Below are 27761 nucleotides of genomic sequence, written 5' to 3'. Positions count from 1 at the left end.
CCCACAAAACATGTAAATTTTCCTTTTCCTTTTTACCCTGAACTGGAGGAACTGGGCTTTATGTTAAAAGTACCAAGATGCCCAGCTTTGTAATGCTTTTTTCTATGTAATGGATAGCTCAGCTTAGCATTTTACTCAATCTTAGGGTCTGTTTGTTTGGAAGAGAATGTGATTTCTGTGACATTTTCTATTTTTTCTCGAGTTTGAAAGAAAGGAGACCCAAAACAGAGGGAAAGGACTTTGTTTTTGTTTTTTCATTTTTTATTGGTTTGAGTTTATCTTTTTCCTTTATGATAAGATGGTTTGCATTTATCTTGATGATGTCAAGCTTTTATTCAAATGTGTTGGCGCATTGAATAGAAAGGAGTTTGTCCTAGACCGCTTGGACAGAGAGCAACAATAGGAAGTTGGCATTTGCTAATTGTCCCCCTTTCTGCATCGTAATGCATTTTCATGTACTTACTTGCACATAGTATCGTCTTTCTCTATGCATTGCAGTCATATGGTTTGATCTACTGTTTTTCACTTGCCTATAATATGTTTTCTGATTAAAATCTGATTTGTAAATAGTCTGAAGAATTCAGAGCCTGAGTTTATGATCTCAACACCTGAGTGACTGTTGCAACTACTTTCCTTGAAGGCCATTGATCTATCATGATGTTGCAAAAAGGAAAAGGTTATACTCTCCTTCATTGTACTACCATATTTGTGTGCAATAGATTTCCTTTTCGCTTTGTTTTGATAATGATTATCTCTTTGCCTGGTATCAGAAAAATGTTTCTATAAACCCTGCAGTATAGGATCAACTTTCACACCAAAGCTTCAGGGGAAGTTTTTGGCCACAGAAAATTTCTTTCACACATCTAAGGTTTTGTCCTCTCCATGCTTCAGCGTCATCAGTTTATTAAGTATTAATTTGTTAAGCAATTTTGATCTAATGTTCATTTGGGGGAGGTAACAATGATACTTTTTTTTTCTTTCTGTTAGTGTATACACTAACTCAACAGATGCATTTAATATTGTGTTTCTTACGCCCTCCTTTTTTACTGCTTGCTTAGTTCTTTGGTTTGGGCCCAAGGGAATTTCTTTCTAATCTGATGATTGCTGGACAACAATTCTATGAAGAGGATTGGTCAAAGTGAAAGAAGAGATATCAAGCATTTGATGAAGAAGCTTTGTTGCAGTATTGCTTATCTTCAGCATATTATGTGGCCTTACTTCAGCACAGTCTTGGAATCTCTTTGGATGATGAAAGTATTGTGTAAGCCCCCTTAGGATCATTGTGTTTTACTACCTAAGCAAAATCAGAATAATAGATGAACTGAAAACAGAAACAAACATAGCAGTTTTATAGTGGTTTAGCCAAAACTTTAGCCTACGTCCACTTCGTGATCTCTCTTGAGAGATTCACTAGCACTATGAAGAATTTAGGTGTTTACAAGTACTTATTGCAGATCACTCAAACCCCTCATACTAGTTCTTATCTCTCTATCACCTTGACTCTTAGTTTTCTGCGCTCTCTGTCTTAATTTTTAGAAAACCCCCTGCAGCTCCTATTTATAGGACATAGAAGCTGCTGCTACAACATGGGATTAGGATTCCTAATCCTAATAGACTAAGCCTTTCTAAGCCTATAATACAAATCCTAGCAGAATCTAAAAGATTAACTTTCCTAGAACTTATAAAAAAATTGCGCGCAAATCTCTTTCCTTTCTAGACTTGGATTTGAATTCTGAATCCTAACTTTTCTAGATTGTATCAATGAGCCAAAAACACAACAGAAAGGTATACTCATTTTACTGCAGAATTGTATCCCCTCGATTACTCAATTAGAGACAAGACTGATCGACTTGATGCAATTTGTTGTTCTATTCTTAAGTGACTCATTTGGGTTGGGCTCTGCAATTGATTTTGTTGTTGATTTTGCTAAGATTCTTTTTCATTTGATGTGTTCTTTTTTATTCCAGTTACATGCAGTATTTCTGTACAGAAGCAATTGACTTAATTTGAAGGACGAGTTCTTGATTCTCCAAGGTAAAGAAATAATCTTATTTTGGGTGTTTGTAGAGAGAATTTATAATCAACATGTCCTCTTCACATAATCTATCTGTCAGTCCTCTTTTTAATATATTCTTTCTTTTGGTGAACAGTTGAATGTAGGAATAGTGATAATTGCACTCCTATTATGGGAACGTGGAACTTTAACAAGGTATTGTTTACCTTTTACATGTGATCTATCAGTTACTCTCAGCGTAAGAGGTTCTACTCATTGTTCCCTTCAACACCATGATTTAAACGTAATTGTAGCTACTTTAGCTTAATGGTGCTTTTAATTCTCTATTCTTCCAGACACTTTGAACTCTACTTGCATTGATCGCTGGATTGTTGTCAACTTCGATCTATGCATGCTGTGATACCAGGCATATCTCGAGGGACCTTATCAACTGTGGAAGGAAAAAGGGCATTTCAAGTACACCTATTTGAATTTTAATCCCAACTAGAATCAAAGGCAAACATAAAAGGACTGAAAAGAAACAACCATCCTATACAACATGAATTTCAGTCATGAACAAACTGATTGTTGAAAAGTGATTATGTCTTAGCACTGTATTTGATTCTCCCATATTTCCTGAGCTTTGCCACAATCAACAAGCTCAGCCGAAATTAGAGCTAGAAACGCCTCATTTAGTTTCGTTCCTGTTCTTCATCTTTCTTTGGCTGAGTGAGGGTGATTCTCAGGGGTCGCTATAGTGGCTAGGGCTAGTCTTCCTACACGGCTTGACGCCTAGCTCTAGATGAAGCTGCGGGGGTTACCACCACATTAGGTGTCTAACATATTCATACCTAACAATTTTCCACAAAATGGTGACGAAAGGTGTCAAATTTTAGTACATGGTTTCTTTTTAGTTTTGTATTTTCATTTTTTTTTTTTTGTTATTACCTAATTATGCAATGTTTGTTTTCCATTCAGGTCAAGCTAAAGAGATATTTGCTGATGGAGGGACTTGATCTACTTCATCTTTTGTTGTAAAACAGACTTAATATTTAGTTAATCATGTCAACTATATTTTCTATGTTTTTAAATTTAGTCCTTAAATAACATTGTGTTAGCTCCAAAACTCGCGGCAAAGTGTGGGCACAGTTTCTAGTATACACTAAATGAGTGTTTTTCTTATGAATAGTGGACTGGCGATTTTGCTATTTTGCGTAATTTCCCCCTCCACCTGTAAGCATCAAGTGGCACCAACTACTGCTATTCTGTCTGTATAGCATCGATTCGTTCCTACTATCTTATAGTTAGAAGAGAGAGAATTAAAATTGACAGAAAGAGAGAGTGAAAGAGAGAGAGTTCGGTTCAATCTTTTGTTGTTGTTGAGGCTGGTCTCTGCTATGGTTCTTAGTCTTGCTTACATTGATAATGAGAGGGGTTGTTGATCGGCATAGACAAGTCAGAATTTCCGCATGCTCCCAGTTTGTCGGCATAAAAAATAACATCTTTATGTAAATTTTGTAGTCAATTTTGTTGGGTTCGACCCTTGGTGATTATTCGATAAAGAGTTTTGTTCCTTAGATTGTATCTGAATTGCAAAGTTCTAATTTTTGGTGTGGGTGGAGCCTTTTAATTGGTTGTGTTTTTCGTTCTTAGCATTTGGGTCTAGGTTTTGATCACGTAGCAACAATACTGATCTAATAGGGTGTCCCTTTCCTTCTTTATTTTGTTAAAGGATCTGCATATATGAATTTTTTTCTGTCCTTGCATAACTTGAGTCTTGAGATCACTTCAGTCTGAGTTAATTTATTTATTTGTTAGTCAAAACAAATCCGAGCTTGGTCGAGTCACCGTCCGAGCATTGACTTTTGCTTCCCAACACTCACTAATCGCGTGGTACTACATGAAAATCTTGAATGTATTGGATTATATTATGCATCTCATTGAGTTTTGATGAATTCATGGGAGAATTGTTTTGGTTGATTAGTTTCGGAGCCTTTGTTTTTTATTGGAATTGAATAAATAAATAACCTGAAAGAAGATGGAATTTGTTTGTCAGGATGTTGTTAGCTAGAGGACTAGCTTGCTAGCTAGCTAGGCACTCAGGATAGTCGAATGTGAGATCTTGCCGAGAAGAAAAGTGGTCAAACCTATAATGGTATATCCGTATATATATATATAGAATCTCATGAGGAAGCTATTCTTATTTATGTTTGTGCTCATTTTGTGATGTTGTATGAGATTTTTGGCTCTGTTTTAATGACCTATAATGACGTTTGTTTAGAAGTTGTTTACTTCACAGCATATTGCTTTCTTTTCCTTTGAAACTTTTTGTGCTGTTTAGAGTATCCAGTTTTGTACTGCATGTAGCTTTTACTTTAGCTTTGTTATGAAAGAACATGATTACATGTTAAGCAAATTTTGATAGTACGATGGTTCTTTTGATAGACACGCTACAAACAATGTCTTCAGTATCTTTGCCTCGATTTTATGGTTTTTTTTTTTATTTGCGAATCACACGGTATCCTCAAAGGCTTCCTAGACCCAGAGACTAATCCGTGCTCGGAGAATCTTGTTAGAATGCTTCCTCCCCCCGACCACCAAGAATATATTGGGATTTAACTCCAATAAGCGTCAGCGGGATTAGAACCCGGGTGTGGGGGTTCCACACCTGGAGTCTCTTACCAACTCGACCACCTATGGTGGTTCGATTTTATGGTTTTGATTCTACATCTGTGTGCTGCCTCGATTGGCTTTCTTTATTTTCTTCAATTCAGACGTAATTCAGGCTCTACGTCCCCCCTTGTATTCTGCAGTTTCATTAATCAAGGCTTGACGACAACTTCAAGGGGAACTATTTTTGCAATTTTTGATCCCATTGTATAGCTATCTTCCTAATATTTATGATTTTTTCTTCTGTTTTTGTTGGCATTAATGTGTTTGAAGTTTGCTTTTGGAGTCGGTCTCTGTTGCTATCTTATCTCGTTTCATTTTTCTGAGATTTATAACCCTGTTTTCTGGCATTTAAGTGTGAGCTTGTGGTCAATGTGTTTGATTTTATTAATTACCATCAACGTACCACTTCTTGGGTCTCTGATATTCCTGTTGAAATGCATATCTCTGCCTTTTGATCTTGGTTAATATCTATCCCACCTTTTAAGAGGAAGGTTAAGTAGGACAAAGACATCTAAGGAGAGTTATATATTGCGAATGCGATGATTGATTCATGCTAATATATCTGTACAAAAATTTGTGCCGTTGTGTATCGAATTCTATATCATCTACCCTTATATATATATAGGGCTCTTCTAGTGAGAGATCCCTTTTTTAGTCTTTTCTAAGAATAGGGCATTAGACCAACTTTTCAATTATATTTTTACATCTCAACCGTTCAGTTTTTAGTTCTTAATGTGTAGATTACTTCTGTAAATTTTCAGCCAAATTGATTATCATTAAGGTATTCAAAATGACGATTTAAGATTATAAGTATGAATGGTTCAAGTTTGACAGATTTCATTTGTCCATTTATTTAATCTAGTTTGATACCTTAACGATCACCGATTCGGCTGAAAATTTGTAGAAATGATCTATACATTAGGACCTAAAAACTGAACGGTTGAGGTGCTGAAATGTGATCGAAAAGTTGGTCTAATATATATATATACACAGTGGCGAACCCATAATTTTATTTGTATAGGGGCGTAATGAAAAATAGATCAAAAAATTTAAACAAGAAAATTAGAGACAATTCGTTGTTTAGCACAACGTGTAAACATTGAATGTCATACAATAATAATCAAACTAAAAATTGAGAGAAAATCTATTGCCAATTTACAAGTTAGGAGATTAAAGAAAGAAATAATTGTAAAAAACTAAAAATAGAGAGAAAATCTAACCTGTGTTAGTGACTCGTTGTGCAGCAACACGCCAACAGAAGTAAGCCAAGTAGAAACAAAGTTAATTCGTAGAAGAGTTTTTTGCTTTCACAAGTTTTTTTATCTTCTAGTGCTTCCTCTCAACTCTCAACCAAACCAATTTTGTTAAACTTTTTTTTCTGTTTGAAATTTTCTTCTATTTTTTCTTTATATTTTGGACTCTTGGTGCCCGCCCTTGTCTACTGTTGCTTACCCTTGTTTAAATTTTTAATCAAACATTGATTAAATATGGAGATCAGTGGTGACCGTCTTCTATTATTAATTACATGAAAATCATCGTCTTCTATTATTAATAAAAGCACTTAGTCCAAAGCAATAGAGTTTTACACTTTGATTTGGTTGCCTTTTGACCAACACATTAGACTTAGTGGGGGCTTATTTATTAATAATAGACTAAACGTTTATCAACTGAATCAATTAACTAATGAGAAATTTTATTCACACACCTCTAAATACTAAATACACATCCCTTTTTTCACACACCCAACATCACATTTTATGGGTAAGTTAAATTACCAAAAGATATATTTATATGAACAATAAAGAAACATAGTTGGAATTAAGAAATATATGCAGTTTTTTTTTCCAAGTCTACCGCAGATGGATATCATGAATTTGATTCTCAATAATTTAGCATGCATGGAATCGAGCCTTCTTAAGTTCTTATCAATCTAGTTTCAAAAATATATTAACTGTCCAAATATATGGACAAACAAGAGCAAGTGAAAACCGTTGAAAAATTCCTCAAGAACCCTTGTGATGTATTGTTTTGTTTCGCTCCAATTTCATCATCAGTAGTTCACAAATCTCAACAATTGGCATATGAATATTGTCTTGGTTAAGTCCTCAATGACAAGCAATTCCCCATTGGCATTTGAGTATGTTCAACCCAACAAGTGAAAAGCAATTAAAACATTATTTGGGTGCCATTGTATTAACTTTAGTGATGACCATGTGATTTACCGAAACTCTCACATTAAGCCATTGAGGAATTGATGCTGAGTCTTCTAGTGTAATATGCCATTCTTTGGGTCTCAGTTTTTTTTTCAACTGCAGCAATGAGCTCTTGTATAAGCAAAAAAAAAAAGGAAGTCTCTTACTAGATATTTATCTCAATTTATTTCAGCAAAAAAAAAAAAAGATATGTATTTAATGAAAATATATTGTGTATTGTGAATGAGGATAGTTTAGGAAGTTTGGGGTTATGTTTCTAGTAAAATATTAAAATAAAAAAGTTAATAGGTTGTGTATTAAGTAAGAGATGTGTATCTATCATTTAGTAATGTGTAAATAAAATTTCTCTTAACTAATACTAGAAGAACAAGTGAGTGAGACACACACACACACATTCTGCATACAGATTTTATCCAGAGCGAAGCTTCGCTTTAGAATTAAAGTGTGCATTTAGGTCTCGTTTGGTTCGCGGAATGAAAAAGTTGGGAATGGAAACTTTTATCATTTCTTGTGTTTGGCACACCCAAGGAAAGAAACAACTTTCTTGCATGAAGGAAAAATAGGGGGAAAATGGGTCCTCCCTCACTCCATGGGATTCATTTTTCCTCATATTTTCCCTGCATTAATTGCACAATAATTTTCTACTCTAAAGATTATTTTAATGGCTGTTATTACCAAACTATCCAATAAACTTTTGAATCTTGAACTGTTTATGTTTTGATAATAAGGATATTATTCAAAAGTTGATGTTACCTTCTTTCCTATTCATGCTGGAACCAAACATCGGAAAGGAAAGTAAAATACATTTTTCGATTACTTTCCCGGTATTTCCAAACATTGGTAGGGAAACTAGAGGGGAATTTACTTTCCCATGTTCATGGGAAAGACCAAGGAACCAATTTCATTTCCAGCAACCAAACGAGGCCTTAGAGTTTAGTGTCACTTTTCAGTCGCATATCCACATGTCGACCGTTTAGGTTTTAGGTACTAATGTATAGATCATGTACTCAAATTTTCAACCAAATTGATAATTTTTAAGGCATCTAACTCGCTAAAACCAATGGACGAACTAAATCTGTCCAACCTGAACCATTCTAGCTTTAAGGCAGTTATCAATGCCTTAACGATTATCAATTTGGCTGAAAATTTGCGGAGATGATCTATACATTAGTACCTAAAAACTGAACGGTCGAGATGTGGATATGCGACCGAAAAGTAACTCTAAACTCTAAATACACACTTTAATTTCAAAGCGAAGCTTCACTCTAGATATGATCAGTATATATATTCACACACTATTTTTCTCTATTCACACACCCCCTCTATTTTTCTATTACTTTAAATCAAATTTTTTTTTTTTACAAATTACCCTAACCACCCTCTCTTGCAATTAAGTTTTTTTTTTCTTTTTGTATTTGGCAATTCAATCATCCTAAAATCCTAAACCCTTATTTTCCCGCAGGCACATAGGATTTCAAAACCCTTTTCGATTCCCATTTCTTCTTTTTTTTCATCAAAAATTTCTCTAGCATAGTCATTCTATCTCTCTAATGTGATGCTTTGAAGTTCAATCAAAGTAGAACAAGCAACTTTAGACCCATCTTTGGAGAAAATTTTACACTTGATTTGTAAGAAAAATATGAGTTCAGTGATCATTCGAGTCTCATAGAATCCATCATTCCTGGTAAAATTCTAACTGAAATTATTTGATGTATTTGAATCCATTGAGTAACTATAGAACTTTACAACAGCCTAATAATGATAGCCTTATAATTATAGCCATGATTTGTTCTACTATATTATACTAGAATATGAAAGGTTTTGTCATAAGAAAATTATGCAAATATAAGTTGAGGGGGGTTTCAGAGATATGGAGTGGTTGTTTGTGGGGGTGGGGCTGGCTTTTAGCAAGGGTTTGTGTTTTTTTATTAAGGGTTGATTGGCTTTGATACTTCTAGTTACTCCTGTTTACTAGCTTTTATTTTTATGAAGCAATGTTGTGGACTAGTACATTGATTTTTGTTATTTTCTACCAAATTATTTGGGTAATTCATGCTCCAATATACATTATTGAAGTATTTGTGCTGACAATTTTATCATTGCTTCTAGTTGAAAGGAATTAAATGTGTTGAGATTAGGATAGCTTGCTCTTTGCTACTATAAGTTCGTGTGCAACTTTTTACTCTCTAGTTTTATAGCCCCAACTATGGTTTATGCATTTCATTTTTATATACGTACCAACTTTTTACTATCTATATATTTAAGTTCAGTAGCTATAACTACTACTCTAAATAACCAACTAGTTATTGTATTGGCATTCTCTTCACAATGTTGAATTAGACCCTATACTTTTTTACCTAACAATCAGAATGTGGAGAGCAAAACCATATTTACTGCTGAAAATTAGTTTTACTTGGAAAAACTTCGTATCATAATATCTTAGTAGCAAAAAAAAAAATTATTATATAATGATGGTTGATTCATGATTGACTTGCCAAATAGAAAAAAAAATAAGAAAAAAACATAATTGTAAGGGATGGTAGTTAGGGTAATTTGAAAAAGAAAATTAAATTAAAGTAACAGAAAAATAGAGGGGGTGTGTGAATAGCACCACCCTAATAAGTGTGCATGGCAAGTGAGATTCTATTTTTGGACGTAGGTTCTGCTAGATTGCTTTTACCACTGATTTTAAGGTTCTAGTTCGTGTCTCATTTTGAGTGTTTATTTGCTTTAAGTTGAAAAACCACAACTTAGGATGTTGTACCAGTTGCTTGTATAACTTGTTCAGTTGAGGTGAGTAACTTTTGTTTGCTCTAGAATCATGATAAATATATTATGGATGATATGTTACTATATTTATTATACGCTTATGATTTTGAGTGCACCATTTTTATTTCCATTGTGATTGCTTTGGCTTATACTAGTACATGTGCATCATGCAAAATGTGATAAGTTTTGAAAGAGATTTTCGATAAGTACTTTCTTCGCATATCAATACCAGTAGGCTGTCTGGAAATAATTATGTTATGTAAGTGCAAGTTATGCATTGTTCTATCTCTGCAGGTTCAGTATTGTCTGTTATATGGCCCACATAGTGGGTTCGTCATCGACAGGTGACGTCTGTCTCCCAACTCTGATAAATGTGAGTCTCACTGGTATATTGTGTCTAGAGGGACCTAGAAAGTTATGTTTGATTTGTTTTTAGTGCACTCCATGTATTATGCATTTTACTATATTCTATATAAGTATGGGATGCCTCTCTATTTGTTGCTTGTGGTGAGTTATAGTTACTTACTGATGTTTGTAGTGTTGAGATGGTTGTATAATTAATGGGTGGTGGAAGTGGTGGAGATCGAGTTTGGTGTTTGGATTTAAGCTAGGGAGGTGGAGTTGTGAAGAGAAGATGGAGTTTGGCTAGAATGAAGATGATGGAATGGAGTCAAGAATGATGATGATTGAGTCTTTGGCCTCTCTTTGATCAGCTATCCCTTTTGGTCTCAAGATGTGCAAGAGATGCTCGATCTTACACCATTGTCCCTCAAATGGTCTCAAATATGCAAGGTGACAAAAGGACAAGGTGTAAGGAAATGTTTGAATTTCAAGTGGTGGGAGATTCTCACAACTATGGTCCTTCTTTGCTGGAGAATGGATCCTCCATGAGTGGCGACTCGCCGGAAAAGCTCACCGGAAAAGTCAATTTGCAATTTTCTTCCACTCTCCGTGTCTTCTTCTTCTAGCTTCAAATCTCCGCATTTTAAGTCTCAAATTGTCATTTTATTCTCAATGCATGGATTCCTACAAACAAAAGGAAATGGATTAAAGAGGGTAAAATAGCTTGGAAGACAAATTAAATTCTATAATTTTGGGGCACAAATGCATAAGTAATTTGTGACTCAACACAGTAGCACGCGGGCATTCTACCTAGTATACATCTAAAAGGCTAATGAGTAGTCTAATTGTAAACCTCACCCAAGTAAAAAAGAGTACCATCCCCCTTTCAAAAAAAAAAAAAAAAAAGGAGTACCATCCAAATTCTACTACAAACAATTATTCTACTAAGGTCATAGTAAGCCAAAGGTGGCTCATTTTTCTTCCAAAATGTAGCTAAGTATAGCAACTTTAATCAGACAATAGACGACATGGGCTGCGTTTCAAATTACTTATAAACAGCTTAAATTAAAAGCAATAGATAGGAACATGTTTAGTAGAATTGAAAACATCCCTTTTTTTTTTATTTTCTAAAAACCAAAAGTAAAAGTCCACTTAACCAAACTTATAGAAGTGACTTATTATTTATTGTAGCACTTTTAGTTTCAAGTTAAGTAAAACACTTTATTCCTGTTTTTAATACTATACGCACTTTTAAAAATCTAATTTACCAAATATTCAATTGTTTTACTTAATAGCCACTTATTCTCATATCCCAATATAAAGTAACTTATCTTATAAGCACAATGATACCAAACTTACCCCTTGTTACAAAGTACAAAGGGTAATTATCACAAATGGTACCTGAACTTATCATCTATTTTATCGATGGTACCTGAATTTCAATTTTGATCACAACCAGTACCTGAACTTTTCGATTTTATTTCAAATGGTACCTATCACTAACTTCCATTAATGTTCCGTTAAAAATTGACATGTGCAAAACATGTGACTCATTTTTCAAGGATAAATTTGTAAAATTACCTCTTTTTTTTTTTTGTAATATCACTTATTTTCACTTATATTGTGGCAATATGGCTATAAAAAATGAGACTATCAAAAGGAAAAACTTTCAACTTCAATTAAAAATATATATGAATGACAGGAAAAAAAATATTACGAAAGTTTTGATAAGCTTTGGTTTTAAATATTTTATAGTTTGTCAAAAAAAAAATGTTTTATAGTTTTATTTGAAATGTTTTGTCTGTATCTATAAAAATAATTAATTTTTGTTGAGATATTTTTTTTAAATTTTATTTTCATAAGAGGGTAGAGATATATTTTTAATTTTATTTTTAATTGAACTTATATTTTTATGAACATATTAATTGATCAAAATATCTAGTAAACAAAATTATTTTAATGGGTATTTTAGTCAAACTACTATTGAATATAGGTCATGTGTTTTGCACATGTTAGTTTTTAACGGAAGTTAGTGATATGTACCACTTGAAATGAAGTCGAAAAGTTCAGGTACTGGTTGTGATCAAAATTGAAGTTCAGGTACCATCGATAAGATAGATGATAAGTTCAGGTACTATTTGTGATAATAACCCAAGTATAAACACTAAAGGCATACCAAACTATAATATTGATTTTCTAGCAAACGTTCACATCTTTTCCTTTCCACATTGATTGTATCAATGATACTGTAAACAGGAATAGTGTGCATGTGAGATTGTCCTTGCCCACTTTACCGAACAAAGCTATAGATAGTATTTTTGGTAAGCAAATTAATAGCTAGTATATAAATGGCTTCATTGGGCTGTAGCCCTAAATCAGTGACCTTCCTTTCCATCTTTTGTTATCAAATTTGGACATTCTCGTTTGAGTTTGTGTTACTTTGACATATATAGGTATAGAAGTCCCCACTCCCACCCAAACAAAGAACTCAATTTTATAGTTTGCAGCGGTAATCGTGAATTTGGTTGGTAGTTTGGTACAACTGAAGGTTTTACCAGAGCACATCAGAAATGGAGCTTCCCCATTGAAGCGAAGTACCTACTAAACTATTTTGGTTCTGCTCGCCCCCGCCCCCTCTCTCCGCCTCTCTCTCTCTCTCTCTCTCTCTCTCTCTCGCTCTCTCTCTCCGGGTTTAGGAGAAGCCATTCCTATATTTGCCTCGAACGTTGTGCTTCGATTTGGTTCATATGTAAAAAGATAAAATAAATAAATAAAAAGCAACAGAAGCACCAGCAGAGTCCAACAGAAGCACCAGCAAAGGGTCCAACGGCTAAAGCTCTGTTCCTGTCGTAACTTTCCTCGTTACTGCCTATGGGGACCATGGGGTTATGACATGTAGCCCTGAGACACATATACCAATCATCCACTCACATTTTGTAAATTCAAAAAAGGAATCAGAGGTGGTACATATCATCAAAATCTGTTTGAATTTTGTTTTCATTCTTCTGGGTTTGTTTGACGGTTCTTTGAAAACTCGATGTAATTTATGGGAAAGACAAGAAACCTCCAATCTCAATCAAATCAAACCCAGAACTAGTACTGGCTAGTACCCTTTATCCATCTATTGCTAAAGACCTAAACTAAAGTTATTTGTTTCCCTTAATCCCTTAATATGTAAAAGTAAAACCTACAAACCTTTTCTCCACCTGAAGATTTAGAGTATACAAATCTGGGGAGCGAACATAGTGTTCTAGTTCTGGAACCACCCTAATGTTTCACAAGAAAGAAGAGTCTGATACTCTGATCGATGAATAGCCATTGTTTTGGTTTTGTTTTTCATTTTTGGGAATATGGTTAAGTAGGGAGTTTACAACTTACATTACTGTCTGAGGTACTCTTTTGGAAGAAGAAAATAGTGACTGATTGAAAGGCATGCCTCACAGTGAAGGAGTGATAGGGCTTAATGTTTACAGAGAAAAAAGGACCACAAAAGATGTGAAAGAGTTTGGGTCAGAGCAATACAGTGCTGACAGATGTCTTATACAGATTAAAGATTAGAGAGACGACTAGACGACCTCTCAAATCTTTCACACACTGACGAACAATTAAGGCATGCTTGTTTGCCTCCCAATTTGACACGGAGAAAATAATTTCTTCAACCCCATTTACTGTTTTCGTTTGGTTCGTTGAGATTGTTAAATCAGATTTACAGTAGCTGGTGAATACTAACTGCAGAATGGTGTCCCATCTTCTGGATGGGCAATTGTACTGTCAACTCCAACTCACAATACAATTAAAATGGCAAGTACGGAAAAAAATCATGAGTTTAGAAAATTAGGGTTTATTACTGTATGGTCCATGAGTTCAGACACAACTGCGTGTTATGGCATGAAGTTTTAACATAAATCGGGTCAAATTTTAAGTTTGATGAAATATCATTTTCTGAAAAAATGAGGTTTCTAAAATCCGTATCATTCATTCTTCAAATATCAGGATTTTGAAACTCCATCTCTAAGAATCGCATTGTATTAAATTTACTACATTGTAAGGTTATTTATATTCCCTTAAAAAAAAAGAGGTTTTTTATATTCATACCAACATCTATTGAGCCATATGCTCAAAACATAACATGTGGAAGAAACAATGATTAAATATTGTTTACTCCCTATATTTATAGGGTTTCTTTATTTTAGTCTCTAATCTTCGAATTTCACCTAAAAATTTCATGAACTCTCAATTTCCTCCCAATTGATCCCTGCCGTCAAAATTTTCAGTTAAAGTTGTGGAAAATGTCTATTATGCCCTCACTTACTTTTTTTTAAAATTTATTTTTTCTCTCTTTCTTTTTTTCATTTCACCTCTTGATGGTCTGTGGATTGAAACCATCTTGATGAGAAGACAAACAGAAGGAGGCTAGAGAGTCGGAAGAAGAGTAGGTAAAAAAAAAAAAAAAAAAAAAAAAAAGAGGAAGAGAATTTTTGTTTTTTTTAAGTAATTGAGGATATAATAGACTTTTTAGGAGAAGATAACGGAGTTTTTGATAACAGAGACTAATTGAGAGGAAATTTGGAGTTCAGAGACTTTTTAAGTGAAATTCAAAGATCATGGACTGAAACGATGAAACCTTATAAATATAGAAAATAAACAGTATTTAGTCTAAAAAACAATATCAAACAAACAACTAACAACTTCCCTTAATTTTCTGGACTATGATGACGAAAGGAGAAGATATATAGCACAAAGGAATAGACAACTAAGGAGTTCGATTCCTGATTTGATTAACTTTGCCACGTAAATAACCACAAATTGCCACGTAAATAACCACAAAGGAAGTAAAGTCCAACACATACCATGACTTGGTCAGAGAAACAGACACAGACAAAAAGAACTGCGTACTCGCCAGGAATAGATAATCATTGCAGAGAAGATGTATGAATCCTCCGATAGTAAATTCCACACTGCAGGAGCAGCAAATTATCCTATGAACAACACAGGTGTCTTGACATGGTTTGTGAGGGAGAAAGCCTTTCTCTGTTTCTGAATTAATAACCGAGTGGAAAAAGCAATATGAGACGAGTGCAGAGACTGACATGCTTCTTCGAGAGTTGCTGGCTACTATAGTAGTACAGTAGGGAAGCCAAAAAAAATAAAAAAGGAAAAAAAAATAACAGCATTGGCGTTCACTGTTGATCTTAGTCCAATACTAAATGGGAGAGTCGACGTAGCATGTGCTTTCCAGTTACTATTCTCTTATACAGTGTTGGGCATATAAAATAGTCATATTTGTTAACAGTAATACTAAGTTTTAAGCTCAAAAAGTCACTTAATATATATAATGGGATTCATCATTAGTGTGTGAGATCATCATTAGGCTAGCCAACCGTTGTGATTGCTCAAGGTAAAGCTTAACAAGACGGTTTCAAATGAGCTGTTTGATGATGGAAAGAACCATAGAGTAGAGAACAGTCTGGTTGTGTAATTAACTCCAACACCGTCAATAACCAGAACGAATGATATTTGTTTTGTTGAGGATATTGGACCAAAAGTACTATTAGGATGGATGTCGGTGTTAAACTCCGGAGCTTCGGAGAGCCAAGAACATTCATCACCTGCATAAAGATAAGATCTAGCCAGAAATTTGAGCTATTATTGCAGAAAAGAAAAGTGTTAATTTATCATCTCGTAGAATCATCATGCACTTTATCACAAATTTTATATGCTTCTTTTTAATTTTAACTCATTCACATTTAGAGTATACTTATCTTTTTTGATTTGTCAATCACACGGTGTTCCCAAAGGCTTCTTAGATCCAGAGACTAATCCGTGCTCGAGGAATCTTATCAGAACGCTTCGTCTCCCCTGACCACCAAGAATATATTGGAATTTAACTCCAATAAGTGTCGGGGTTTGAAACCCAAGTGTGAGGCGGCCATACTAGAGAATGCTAGCCTCATCGATCACAATTCACTAATATAAAAAGCTATACCTAAATTCTTTTCGTTTTTTTTATATGAAAATCCACATTTTAAATTAGAGGCAAAAACTAATTAATTGGTCAAACAGACTTAATATTTAGACCGTGCTAGTGCTAAGTAGGTCTTTCCTAATCTAAACCGGACATTCATATTTCTAGCAACTTAGCAAGTCTGTCTCCAAGTCAAGTCTTTATCCTCAATGGCCATAGATTCATACTGTCGTATATATGCGCTCATAGCATTATTAGCATAGCCCAAATAAGTCACACAAGCACAGACACACAAAACAACAACGTCACTTTTAATCTTCCGAATAAAGCCCTACACACAACAATACCGAAAGAGTGAGAGAATGATAGTAAAGTAACAGTCATTTCCATAAACAGTGCCAAATCTCACTCACCCACCCTTCCCTCCCCCCACCCCAACAGCTGTTCTCCAAAACACACTGAGAGTCTCTCTCGCCACTTTATAAATCTTCAGATTCCATTCTCGCTCGTCACTTTTAATCAAAAAATAAAAATAAAAAAAATCTCTCTCGTCACTTTATAAACCTCTCTTCAGATTCAATGTTGTCATCAACTGGTAGTGAAGAAAGCAACTACAACTCATCTTCCTGGTCTTCCCCCACCACAACACCCGCTTCTCCTTTCTCGCAGGCAACCCCAAGAAGAACCATGGAGGAGGTCTGGAAGGACATCAACCTCGCCTCGCTTTCGGACTCCAACAACTCACTCAACAACAATCCCAACTTCAGAAACATGACCCTCCAGGACTTTCTGGCAAGGCCCTTTGGCAATGTGGTCTCTCCCAGACCCGAACACCACCACCATCACCACACCACTCGCAACTCTCCTCCTCCTCCTCAAGCTGTGATGCCGAGCCCAGCCACTGTTCTGAGCTTGAATCATTTGAGCTCGGACCAGTTTCAGCTCTTCTGTTTAGAGAATCTCAACACTAGTCCTATTGTTAACATCAACCACCCCAATAGTAGTACTGTTTCTGATAACTCTTTCAGTGGTGCTTACCCATTTGAGGGTCTCGGAAACCAATCTTCTCCTTCTTCTGGGTTGGTTATGCCGTCGGGTTTTGGGGTCGGGAAGAAGAGGTTACCGGAATCTGATCGCAGCAACTTCGGAGGAGGAGATCGGAGACACAAGCGGATGATCAAGAATAGAGAATCTGCTGCAAGATCCAGAGCAAGGAAGCAGGAATATTGCTGTCCCTATAATTCTCAAAAGTACTAAGTCCATTGCGTGGAATTGTTTTCGTTTTTTTGAAGCTTTTCGCTTTCTGGTTGTTACAGGCTTACACGAATGAGCTGGAGCTTGAGGTTCAGCATTTGATGGAAGAGAATGCGAGGCTGAGAAGACAGCAAGAACAGGTAGAACAACAAGTTGCTAGTCATTGTTTCAAGTTTTTTTTTTTTTTCGTTTTTTTTTTCTTTATTGTGTTTTTATTTTTGGCTAATGCAGTCAAGTAATGCAGCAGCTTCTCAACTACCCAAAAAGCACTGTCTGAATCGATCATCAACAGCACCATTTTGAGAGAGCTCAGTGAATTTGAATTCCTCTTTTTCCCCGGCAAGGTCTCTCTCTCAGTTAGAGTAGTATCTAATGCGTTGTAGTATTTTGTGGGTAATTAATTAGGGTAGTCTAGTAGTACTAAAATCTTTCTCCGTGTAGATCGAGGTTTTCTGGTAGCCAAGCTAGCTAGAATATGGCAATGACTATCAATGGAGCGCCTAATTCGCCTTAATCGGCCAAGTTTATACAAGTAATGTTGCTTTTAAGAACATAATTTAGGGATTTTATGCACATTAATCGGCAGTAGTATATACGATCTATATCACTTGCAAGCTTGTTCTGTCTCTTTCCCAACTTGCAGGAACTTAATTTTGGTGGGTCTTGCGTGTTTGTTATGTTTTCCTATCTTTTCCTTCGCTTTCACAGACATTATATGTTTGTTTCTCACTTCCCACTCATTCTCTAAACCTCAAAATTCTCTTCAATAAAACTATCTAAGCAATCATAGAATGGCCAATTTTTTAGACCATATCACTAGACAGGTATTGTAGCATATAGCCATCGTGCTCCATTAACACTAGTCACTGACCATATGATGGTATTTTTTAGTGGTTGTTGGGTCACTCATCACCTGGTTCACTATGAGCCAATGGGAGAGTTTACGTACAAGGAGAAAGCATAATAATGTATTTCACTATGAGCCATTGAGCCAATGGGAGAGTTTACGTACAAGGAGAAAGCATAAAAATGTGGGGGGCTAATTTGTATGAATCAGCAAGCAAGTGATTATGTTTGTGATTGAAGTTTAAGCAAGTGGGTTTGAGGTTTGGACTTACTTGTAGTTTGAGTCGCGACAAGAAAAAAAATTGCATGGTTTTGAAGTTTCTATCGTCTCCCAACTTTCACGAGGACAAGACACATGACGGCCACGAGGCCAGGTTTCTGCTTATTGGTTCACGAGGTTTTCATGGTACCCAGAAAAGCAAGAAAGAAGTCTCTACTTTCTTTCCTCAACTATTTTGACCGGGGTTTTAGAATAAAATATCCACGAACATTTTGGCTATTAAGTTTTCTAATGATATGAGAACAGACTTCGTTAGCATCTGAGATTATCCGTGTTTCTGTTTAATCCTCATATGAGTTTCGAACGCCTTTGACCTTAATTTTTAAAGAAAATTGCTTTATTGGCTTAAATTTAAATTAGTTTGTGTACAGTGGAAAACTATTTTATTTTATTTTTTTGTTATAAAAATGGTGGCTGGCACTTCCACTCCGAGGTCGAGAACAACTTGATTATGACCCCTCTTCAAGGGATATTTTTCACAAGCTGGGGTTCGAATTAGAGACCCCCTATTATCAAGAGAAGTCTTGCAGCGTCCGCCTCATTTGCAGCCTAGCATGTTTTCACTAGACCAACCCTATTGATGAATCAAATCCCAAGACTTACTAATGTTATATATATATTTATTTTGTTTTGTAAAAGAGTTAAAATTTAAGTTAATGCAGTTCTTATAGACAGATTATAAAAAGTTCCTAATGAATGTCTCATATGAGTCCCAAGAAACTTCATTATTCCCCCTTATTTGCCAAAATTTCATTCTTATGCGCGAAGGAAGACCTTTTTACATTATTGGTACCAATCCACAAATCATGTTCTAAGACCGTGTTTGTTTTCCTTTATAAGGACTAGATAGGAAAACAAAAGTCAAATCTGACCACTAGTCATGTTTGGAGGCCCAAATATGGTTGGGCCGGAAATCTTGTGTCCTATCAGAGATGGATAACAAATCCATTTGAAATGGTATCATAAAACGAAAATCTTGTGTCCTATCAGAGATGGATAACAAATCCATTTGAAATGGTATCATAAAACAAATCCGCTTCTGATTTCTTTCTCTCGACTCATCTCGACCATGCAAAACACTCCAGACCTTCATCTTGCTAACCTGCTCTGTCCCAATTATCTGGCAATTTGCGGCCATTTTCGACTGCTTCCGACTGTCTCCAACCTTCTCCGATCTCATTCTGCTTTGTCCCAATTATCAGATAAATTTCTCTTCGATTTTAACTCTTGTTTGATGGGTTCTCGATCTGTAGCTGTTATTTTCTTTAGGAGATTCAACTTCAATCATATGTAATGGATCTTTATGGATATTGGAAAGCTGCAAGACTTTCCAATCCAATGAGGTCTGATCAGGATTGAATTTCTAATCTAGTCCAATCCATGGTGCCAAACACAGCCTAAAAGTATTTGAATTGGCTTAAAGGCTTAAATACCATATCTAAGCCATTATCTGTGACTGATTATTGACAAGGCATATGACTGATTTGAACCAGCAAGAATTACAGCCATGTAGGATAATTTTTTCAGTGAATGATCAAAGATGATTATTTCCAAACCTTACAGTAAACTGTATAAAGTTTTTTCTTTTTTCCCCTTCTTTTGCTTCGTCTGGATATCAATCAATTCACAACATTGAAGCAATTGAACTTTAGAAAGGATCACCACTAAGAATATTGATAATATCATCTACGCTTAACTAAAGTTCAAATAAAAGCTTAATTTGGTTCGACGTAAGGTCCACAAGCTCCAACGTGCAATCAACATAAAGGCCCGGTTTGGTTGGTGGAAAGGAAATGAATCATTTTTCTTTCTATTGGGAAAGTGAATCCTTAGGGGAGGGGGAGGAACCAATTTCCTCCACTTTTTCCTTTGCTTTGGGAACCAATTTCCCTTCCTTTGGCTGTCCCAAACGCAGGAAATGAAACACTTTCCTTTCCCAATGCCCAGATTCTGGGAAACAAACATGGCCAAAGTACAAACCACCCACATTTAGTTTTGATCAACAGAGTACTAACCACCATCTAGTTCTGACCTGGAAAGATCTCAGGCCTATTCCACCAGGAATCATTTATGCAAATATGCAGTGAAATCCCCAAATGGTAAAGATGATAGCAGTATACATATGTATTGATATAATTCTAAAGATAATATATATATATATATATATATATATACGAAAATATTCTGAAGAGGACGTCCGCAACCCAGAAAAAGTGCGGACGTCGCTCCTCCGGCCTCTATCGAGCGGCGATGGCACGGCGCGGCTTGCATGAGGGACGCCGGGGGTCGTGTGGAGGGGTATGCGGTGCGGTGGAGTCGCCGGCGACGGTTCTGCTGTGCTGCATAGAACCTGCAACTGCAGGTGAGGTGGCTGCCCAGAAACCGGCAAGCCCGACCTCCTCCGACCTCGAACGCCGCCCAGAAGAGGTCTGGGACGCCTCCGGCCTCCCTCCGGCCAGCCCCGCGCCGCCGTCGTAGCCTGGAACCCTCCTGCTGCGTCGACGTCCGCACTTTAGCGAAGTGCGGACGTCCGCTTCAGAACCCGCCTGTATATATATATATATATATATATATACAGATTCTATCCAGAGTGGAGCTCCGCCTTGAAATTAACGTGTGAAGTTCGAGTTTTTAATCACTTTTCAGTCGCATATCTACATCTCGACCGTTCAGTTTTTAGGCACTAGTATATATATCATCTCTACAAATTTTCAGTCAAATTGATGATCGTTAAGACATTGATAACTACTTTAAAGCTAGTACAGTTCAGGTTGACAAATTCAGTCCGTCCATTGGTTTAAGCGAGTTAGATATCATAACGATCATCAATTTGACTAAAAATTTGTAGAGATGATCTATACAGTAATACCTAAAAACTGAACGGTCGAGATGTGAATATGCGACCAAAAAGTAACCGAAAACTTGAACTTCACATTTTAATTTCAAAATGAAGCACCACTTTGGATAAAATCTGTATATATATATATATATATACAGATCCAATCCAGAGCAGAGCTCCGCTTTGAAATTAACGTGTGAAGTTCGAGTTTTCAGTCACTTTTCGGTCGCATATCCACATCTCAACCGTTCAGTTTTTAGGTACTACTGTATAGATCATCTCTGCAAATTTTCAGCCAAATTGATGATCATTAAGGCATCTAACTCGTTTAAACCAATGGAAGGACTGAATCTGTCAACCTGAACCGTACTAGCTTTAAGGCACTTATCAATGCCTTAACGATCATCATTTTGGCTGAAAATTTTCAGAGATGATCTATACACTAGTACCTAAAAACTGAACAGTCGAGATGTGGATATGCGACCGAAAAGTGACCGAAAACTCGAACTTCACACGTTAATTTTCAAAGCGGAGCTCCGCTCTGGATAGGATATGTATATATATATATATATATATATATATATATATATATATGCGTGTGTGTGGGATATTAAAAGAAAAGATGATGATCATGCCATTAGTGACAGCCAAATTTGCTGTAGCACAAGCAGCAGAACCCAGCAAAAGCCACCCACATCACCTCAGTTCACAGAGACACGCCGGACAAACATGGACACCCACACCCCCATCTGTCTCGCACAAGGTCACATTCTCCTCCTGAAATCGAAAGTTGTCTGACCCCAAAGTTTGTAAAAACCAGCTGAAGGGCAGCAGTATGGGGAAAAGGACAGCAAAATTTCCCAGAACAAAAGCATCAACCATGCCACCATAAAATTTAAATCTAGTGAAAATGGAAACTGCCCCAAAAATAGTACAGTAATCCCAATAAGCTCAAGCTAATAGCTTGAGTCAACAACCTTCAGCACAACTAAGCTTTGCTTCTGTTCCTAGATAATTCTCTTCCCCATTTAATTTTTTTTTCTTTCTATTTGCCAGGCAAGAAAGCAAGTTTCATCATGCCATGGCATGACTACTATTTTCAAAAAGGAAAAAAGATTTAAAAAATATTCACCATCTTTGTCTTTCAAACACCTTTTCCTACAGTTCATTTTTCTTTAACAAAGTATGTGCAGTCTTGCACGTCCCCTTAACTCTAATTTCTTGCTGAAATAGTGCGATCTGCACCTCCTTGAACACTGAATTGACCTGATCCATCACCAGAGGACGGCTACGGCTGCGGCTGGGTATTGTTCTGAATATTCTTGTTGTTAGTAGTCTTCTCATCAAGTGAAATACCTTGGATATGAGCTGATAGCATATCATTTCCAGATTTTCCAAGGGTCTGAGAGCTTGAAACAGCAGGAGACTGAGCAGCTGGCATCACCCATCTCATCCAATCATTGCGCCTCCTTATTTTATCACCCTAAACCATAGCACAAGCTTTGAATGTTACCAACATGCTATAAAACTAGAAACATCAAAATGTTTCTTATAAACATCAGAATAACATTAAACGATTGATTACATGATTGCATCAAATCCCTAAATTATGGATCACGAAATTACCTGTACTTCCACCACAGTTGACATTCTCAAAGCATCCAGTATAATCTGGATATTGTCTGTCAAATTCATAACCTGAAAAAGAAGTAGACAAATAAAATGACTTTGCTTGGTTGCCAGAAAAAGAACTAAAGCAAAAGCATAACCAGCAATGTTGAAGAGTCTAAAATGCATAATGCACCAGAGTTGACATGCTCACTGCTTCCCTGATTTCTGATTTCTGATGCACTAATCTTTTAATTGGATGAGAAATGGAGTATAGATTTCTCTTTGCAAATACAACAGGCTGTGAACTTGAAGTTACCCTATAGCATTTTCTTGTTTCGTATGGCCACTATGTTGCATTTTTAAAACAATATCTCCTATGCTTTTGGATAACGACTAAAACTAAACTATAGGAAGTGTGAGCCAAATAGACAGGAAGTGTGCAAGACCCCTAAAGTTGTATTCCGTTTGTTCCCCTCTTTGGTATGAACAAGACCAAAATGAACTCTAAATGCTTTAAGGCAACCACAAGCCAGCAATTATCCTTTACAAAATGCCACCTTTTCCCCCTTAATCTGGCTAACCCAGCTAACTGCTTCATTCCCTTATTATGGAAAACATGTAATGCACCAGTGATCTAATGATGATAATATAGTTTGACCAAATTTTTTATTGTGTTAAATATCGAATAAGCTTCTGCAAGAACTGCTAGGGATCCCATATTTGTGTACCAAATGATGGGGCAGTGTTTCATTTCTTTGACAAATAAGCTACTAACATAGACCATCATTTGATAAACAAGTACAGGACACAAACTTTGGATCCTTTGGACTACTGCTACAAGAAATTTCCTTAACATCAAAATGGATGTACAAATGTATCTATCATTGAAGCTAATTTTTCAAAATTCCTACTTATTTCCTGTGATGAGAAACAAAAAGAGAAAAACAAAATACTGATTGCAAAGAAGCAACTAGACATACAAATTAGGGAGTGATAGCCTAAACTTTCTGGTACCATAGATAAAGAATTTATGATGACAAAACAAAAACAAAAAGCTAATCTTATAGTCTACAAAAAAAAAAAAAAAAAGGCAGTCTACGAGATATAAGCATATAACTGTAAAAGGAGCAATTTTTATATCCGAGTAGATTCCCTATATATAGGGAGTAAAATATAAAAATTAAATAATTAATATTTAATCTATGAACTTATAAAGTTTGGACAGGAGGATTAATCTTCCAAACTCTTTTGACTAGCTTATTAGTTATCTATATATTCATATCCATAAACTCGTCACAAAAGGACAATATGTCCTACAACTTCATAGGCAACAAGGCTCATAGCAAGCCTCCAGCAAAAACAAAAAAATTGTTGTACGAAGCCAGAGGGAATTAAAATGGTTTACATGGAAGGGCCACATGGTTCAGCATGTAACCAGGTTGGTTAAATGAAACATACTTAATTTTCAAGCAAATGGTACAGGATGCTGCATTAAACATAGATTACCCTAAACAGGTGACACTTGGTTGATTGATAGACCCAAATAAATTATGCATGGAGCATCAATATGGAATAAGTAAAGAGCATGAAGGCCAGAAAACAAGTTAGTAGACCAGAAATAATTTTCCTTGAAGTGTTTCTATCTTTTATCTGATTTTAATTGTTTATTTACACATGACTAAGAACTGCAATAGGTGAAAATTTGAAGAGATGTAAAGCTTAATCCTGAACACAGAGAGAGATGACCATATAACTACCACACAGGAAGCAAAACTCATTAAAGGAAATACGTCCAGAAAAAAAAAAAACTCACTTTGTTGAAGCCTGCTATTAATTTAACACGAACCCATCCCTGATCATCCATGTTTCGCCGCAAGAAAGTATCTTTAATTAAATTTTCATTACTGCAATAAATGAGTGTGAAGTGCAAGAGCAGTTACTGTTACCAGGGGATTTACAAGGGAAGCTGACAATTATGAAACCTAAATTAAAAAGGAAAAAGGAAAAGAAGTACCTGAAATAATAATCTATCTGATTAATAATCTTATTATGCAGCTGACGATCTGGACCTGCAAATATCAGGGGATGCCGTGGTGGTGCCATAAAAGGTACTAGTGGATCCTGTTGAAAGTATACCAGTGGTCCTTGCACGTCTGAAAATATCACATTTTCATAAACACACAATTAAAGGCATCCAGGTTAATTAAATTTTAAATATGACGTAGTGCTTACCAAATCCTATGGGACCGAAAGACCTCATAGGCTGGGGGATAAACGCGGGAGCATTTGGTGGTGCCGGTGCTTGGTGAGATGGCCTCATTGCCCTAGGAACAACTCTCTGAGGATGCATGTGATTGTCTCTACTGTTAAAATTTCGATGATTGTTCCAATCTTGACTTCCACGGTCCTGATGCCTGCTGCCATAGTTGTGATGGTGAGAACCATCTCCACGGGGATGTGGACCACCATTTCGGTTTCTGAAGGAATTACGTTGCTGTGGATGATCGTTGCTGCTGTGAGTTTGTGACCCAAATGCACTCCTATGGCTATGATCCTTAGGTGAAGGGTTATTTGGAGTCACTTCAACACCTTGGCCAGCTGGCATTTGATGCTGGGGGATGCCACCATTAGAGGATGCACTTGCATTATTTCTTTGTTTCATCGATCTCTGGCGAGTAGGTCCACTATGGGTTGGAGTCGAAGAAGAATTCACTTGTTTCAGTGATGAGATTGTTGTAGTTCCAGCCCCCTAACACACATATGAAGTGATATATTAATGTACGTATGACTATAGAACAACCGTGACAGGGAACACGCTAACAATGCAAAATCTAAATACAATCAACCTGCAACTACTATGCTAACCCACTGGAGAGTGAGACATTTGTCTTGTGTCTATCAAAAAATTGTGCAGAACCCCAAGATCAGTTTTTTATAAATATCGTCTCAAACAATTAGTACCACACATTCTAAGTCCCTCTTCTTTCACTTGCCTCACTTCTCAAGGCATAAGAACGTCATTCAATAATATATCTAAAACGAAAATTTTGCAGCAAAGTAATTTTCACAGCAAACAAACAAGCACACCGTGCAAATGCAGATAGCCAAGAACAACAATATATATATATATATATATATATATATCGATTAGTAAAACTAGAGTAAAGAAATGCATTCTTGACTGAGCATGATTAAAACCAACAACTCAAACAAAAAAAGAAAAGCATATAACTTGGAATAAAGTTTCTGTATATATTCATTCTCTGCTCTTAAATCCTGAATCGTAGTAGGCAAGGAAGAAACCTGCGTGACAGAGACGGACAAAGGCGCATCAGATACACCTTTCAAAGATTCAGAAGACGATTTAGTGGAAGCCCGAACGTCGGACAAAGCAGGCCAAGAAACAGCTCCCATTACCGGCCCAACCTCAATGGCTCCATTGGACGGCTTGTTCCAGGCGGGCTTCTTACCCGCATTGCCGCTGGGCCCACTACCGTTCTCCGAGCCCTCACCCACTGAATCCTCCGCCGGAGTCGGCGACGGCGAATTAGACTGAGTAGGCGAGGCCGACGAAAAAGAAGCCGCTGCTGCAGCTTGTTGCTCAGTCACAGCAGCGGTCGATGATGATGGCGAGGAAGGAGCGGCCGTGATCGGCGGCTCAGATTCCCCTCGCACAATTTGCGTCCAAGGCGCCGCCTTGGCCACCCGACGCGACTGCGGACTGCTCACACTCTCACCACCACCGCCCTGACGCGGCGATTGAACCGGCGGAGCCGTTTCGGGATTGTTCCTGTTACCTGGATTAATCGCAGCCATGAATTAGGGTTTGGGATAGCGATGAGAGTCGACGAGTTTTGATCGACGACGATGACGAGAAGGGCAAAACGGGGAGAGAGCGATCAAAATTTTGGGGGAGAGATAGAGAGAATGGAGAGGTAATTAGGGATTGGAGCAATGTACGTCTGTGGGGGCAATTAGGGTTCCAAAGATTTGGGGCGATCGGATCGCAAGAGAGAGAGAGAGAGAGAGAGCTCTGAGAGAAGAGGAGCGAGAAGGCTCTTCTGATTTTTCTCTCTCTAGGGGGTTGTGTGTGTGTGTGTTTTTGTTTCTTCTTGGGGAAATTGCTGGGTGCTGCAGGTTTTCTATTGCGGAGGAGATTACGTAACTACCCTCGGGGGTTGATGTTTGGGGGTGTTTTAGGTCATCCACACCACACCTGCAGAGGGAGCCTCCAGTGCTGTGATGCTCATTGCGTTTTGGAATTGGTTTTGGATTCGAATTACTGCTATTTATGCTGGGTTTTTTTTTTTTTTACCTTTTTTACTGGGCCACTCTGGCTTTGGTTAGGAGTTCCACGTGGAAAGGCCGAGTGTCGTCCAACGGCATTGCTCCACCTCGTTACAAGTAGATATGCTTTAGTGCAACCTTTGGAGATTAGGTTTTTAAATGCCTTCAAACAAAGTAGCCTCTCACACAATTTAGTGCCACATCCTACTTCAAGATCTTGCTATATTGTTTTGGTTTCTAATTTGTTCTGTTCTTTTTTTTTTTAAAGGAAAAGAAAATGGGGATTCAGAAATAATAAGGGGATGATTCAGATTGAATAATGAGCGTTATAATTTTGATTGAAAGTATCAATTTTCTATTTTTCGTCAAATTCATGTTGATACATTTTTTTTTTTAATGGAAATTCACGTCGATACTTTATCTAGAACTCTTAATGCTATAAGGATTCGATTGCATTGATTGATTTTATCACTTCTGATTGAATGAGATTTCGTTTAATTTTAATAGAGATTTTATCTTAATGAAGAACCGAAGAAGAAAAAAAGAAAAGATAGATACTATGTTATTTATTGATGCATGAAATGTGATACGTCTCATAATAAGCTCTCAAAAAAAAAATGTAAGAGCTACTTTTAAGTATTGATCTTCTGCTTTTTGTCAAGTTCACGCTACCACTTCAACTAAAACTA

General features: G+C 36.5%; 2 protein-coding genes and 1 long non-coding RNA gene across 8 annotated transcripts; 2 read left to right on the top strand and 1 right to left on the bottom strand.

Moving 5' to 3' along the window:
- The first annotated feature begins 225 nt into the window (after nt 1-225).
- Nucleotides 226-3508, top strand: LOC112189863. 4 transcript variants are annotated; one of them, XR_005807356.1, is made up of 8 exons: nt 226-440; nt 571-676; nt 771-868; nt 1059-1261; nt 1968-2034; nt 2151-2209; nt 2350-2875; nt 2972-3508. It is a non-coding gene; the product is annotated as an uncharacterized LOC112189863 (long non-coding RNA). The 4 variants fall into 4 exon arrangements; XR_005807355.1 differs by having other exon boundaries at nt 227-455; XR_005807357.1 differs by having other exon boundaries at nt 226-676; nt 1059-1254.
- Nucleotides 3509-16473: 12965 nt separating this feature from the next.
- LOC112190274 (protein FD) lies at nt 16474-17886 on the top strand. Of its 3 annotated transcripts, none has more exons than XM_040515293.1 (3): nt 16474-17176; nt 17272-17349; nt 17457-17886. In XM_040515293.1, exons 1-3 carry the CDS (start codon nt 16535-16537, stop codon nt 17484-17486), a joined length of 750 nt encoding a protein of 249 aa, XP_040371227.1. In that variant the 5' UTR covers nt 16474-16534; the 3' UTR covers nt 17487-17886. The 3 variants fall into 3 exon arrangements, with proteins under 3 accessions (XP_040371227.1, XP_024185470.1, XP_024185469.1); XM_024329702.2 differs by having other exon boundaries at nt 17454-17886; XM_024329701.2 differs by having other exon boundaries at nt 17441-17886.
- A 4148-nt stretch (nt 17887-22034) lies between these two features.
- LOC112187859 (la-related protein 1C) lies at nt 22035-26923 on the bottom strand. The gene is made up of 6 exons (XM_024326812.2): nt 26089-26923; nt 25018-25534; nt 24800-24938; nt 24599-24689; nt 22801-22872; nt 22035-22657 (listed from the first exon to the last, which is right to left on the bottom strand). The coding sequence occupies exons 1-6, from the start codon at nt 26599-26601 to the stop codon at nt 22463-22465; spliced, it is 1527 nt and encodes a 508-aa protein (XP_024182580.1). The 5' UTR covers nt 26602-26923; the 3' UTR covers nt 22035-22462.
- Between the last annotated feature and the right edge of the window lie 838 nt (nt 26924-27761).

Source organism: Rosa chinensis, chromosome 2 (genome assembly GCF_002994745.2).
Source record: "Rosa chinensis cultivar Old Blush chromosome 2, RchiOBHm-V2, whole genome shotgun sequence".
NCBI lineage: Eukaryota > Viridiplantae > Streptophyta > Magnoliopsida > Rosales > Rosaceae > Rosa > Rosa chinensis.
Note: the sequence above shows the minus strand (reverse complement) of the source record. Positions and strands in the feature narration are given on the sequence as shown.

Excerpts from the sequence above, each read along its gene's own strand:
- LOC112190274 (XM_024329701.2), top strand. The coding sequence starts at position 16,535 with ATGTTGTCATCAACTGGTAGTGAAGAAAGCAACTACAACTCATCTTCC. Across the intron at positions 17,177-17,271 it reads GATCCAGAGCAAGGAAGCAG|GCTTACACGAATGAGCTGGA; the intron begins GAATATTGCTGT and ends TGGTTGTTACAG. Across the intron at positions 17,350-17,440 it reads TGAGAAGACAGCAAGAACAG|TCAAGTAATGCAGCAGCTTC; the intron begins GTAGAACAACAA and ends TGGCTAATGCAG.
- LOC112187859 (XM_024326812.2), bottom strand. The coding sequence starts at position 26,601 with ATGGCTGCGATTAATCCAGGTAACAGGAACAATCCCGAAACGGCTCCG. Across the intron at positions 25,535-26,088 it reads TGTCCGTCTCTGTCACGCAG|GGGGCTGGAACTACAACAAT; the intron begins GTTTCTTCCTTG and ends TATGTGTGTTAG. Across the intron at positions 22,873-24,598 it reads TAATAGCAGGCTTCAACAAA|GTTATGAATTTGACAGACAA; the intron begins GTGAGTTTTTTT and ends CTTCTTTTTCAG.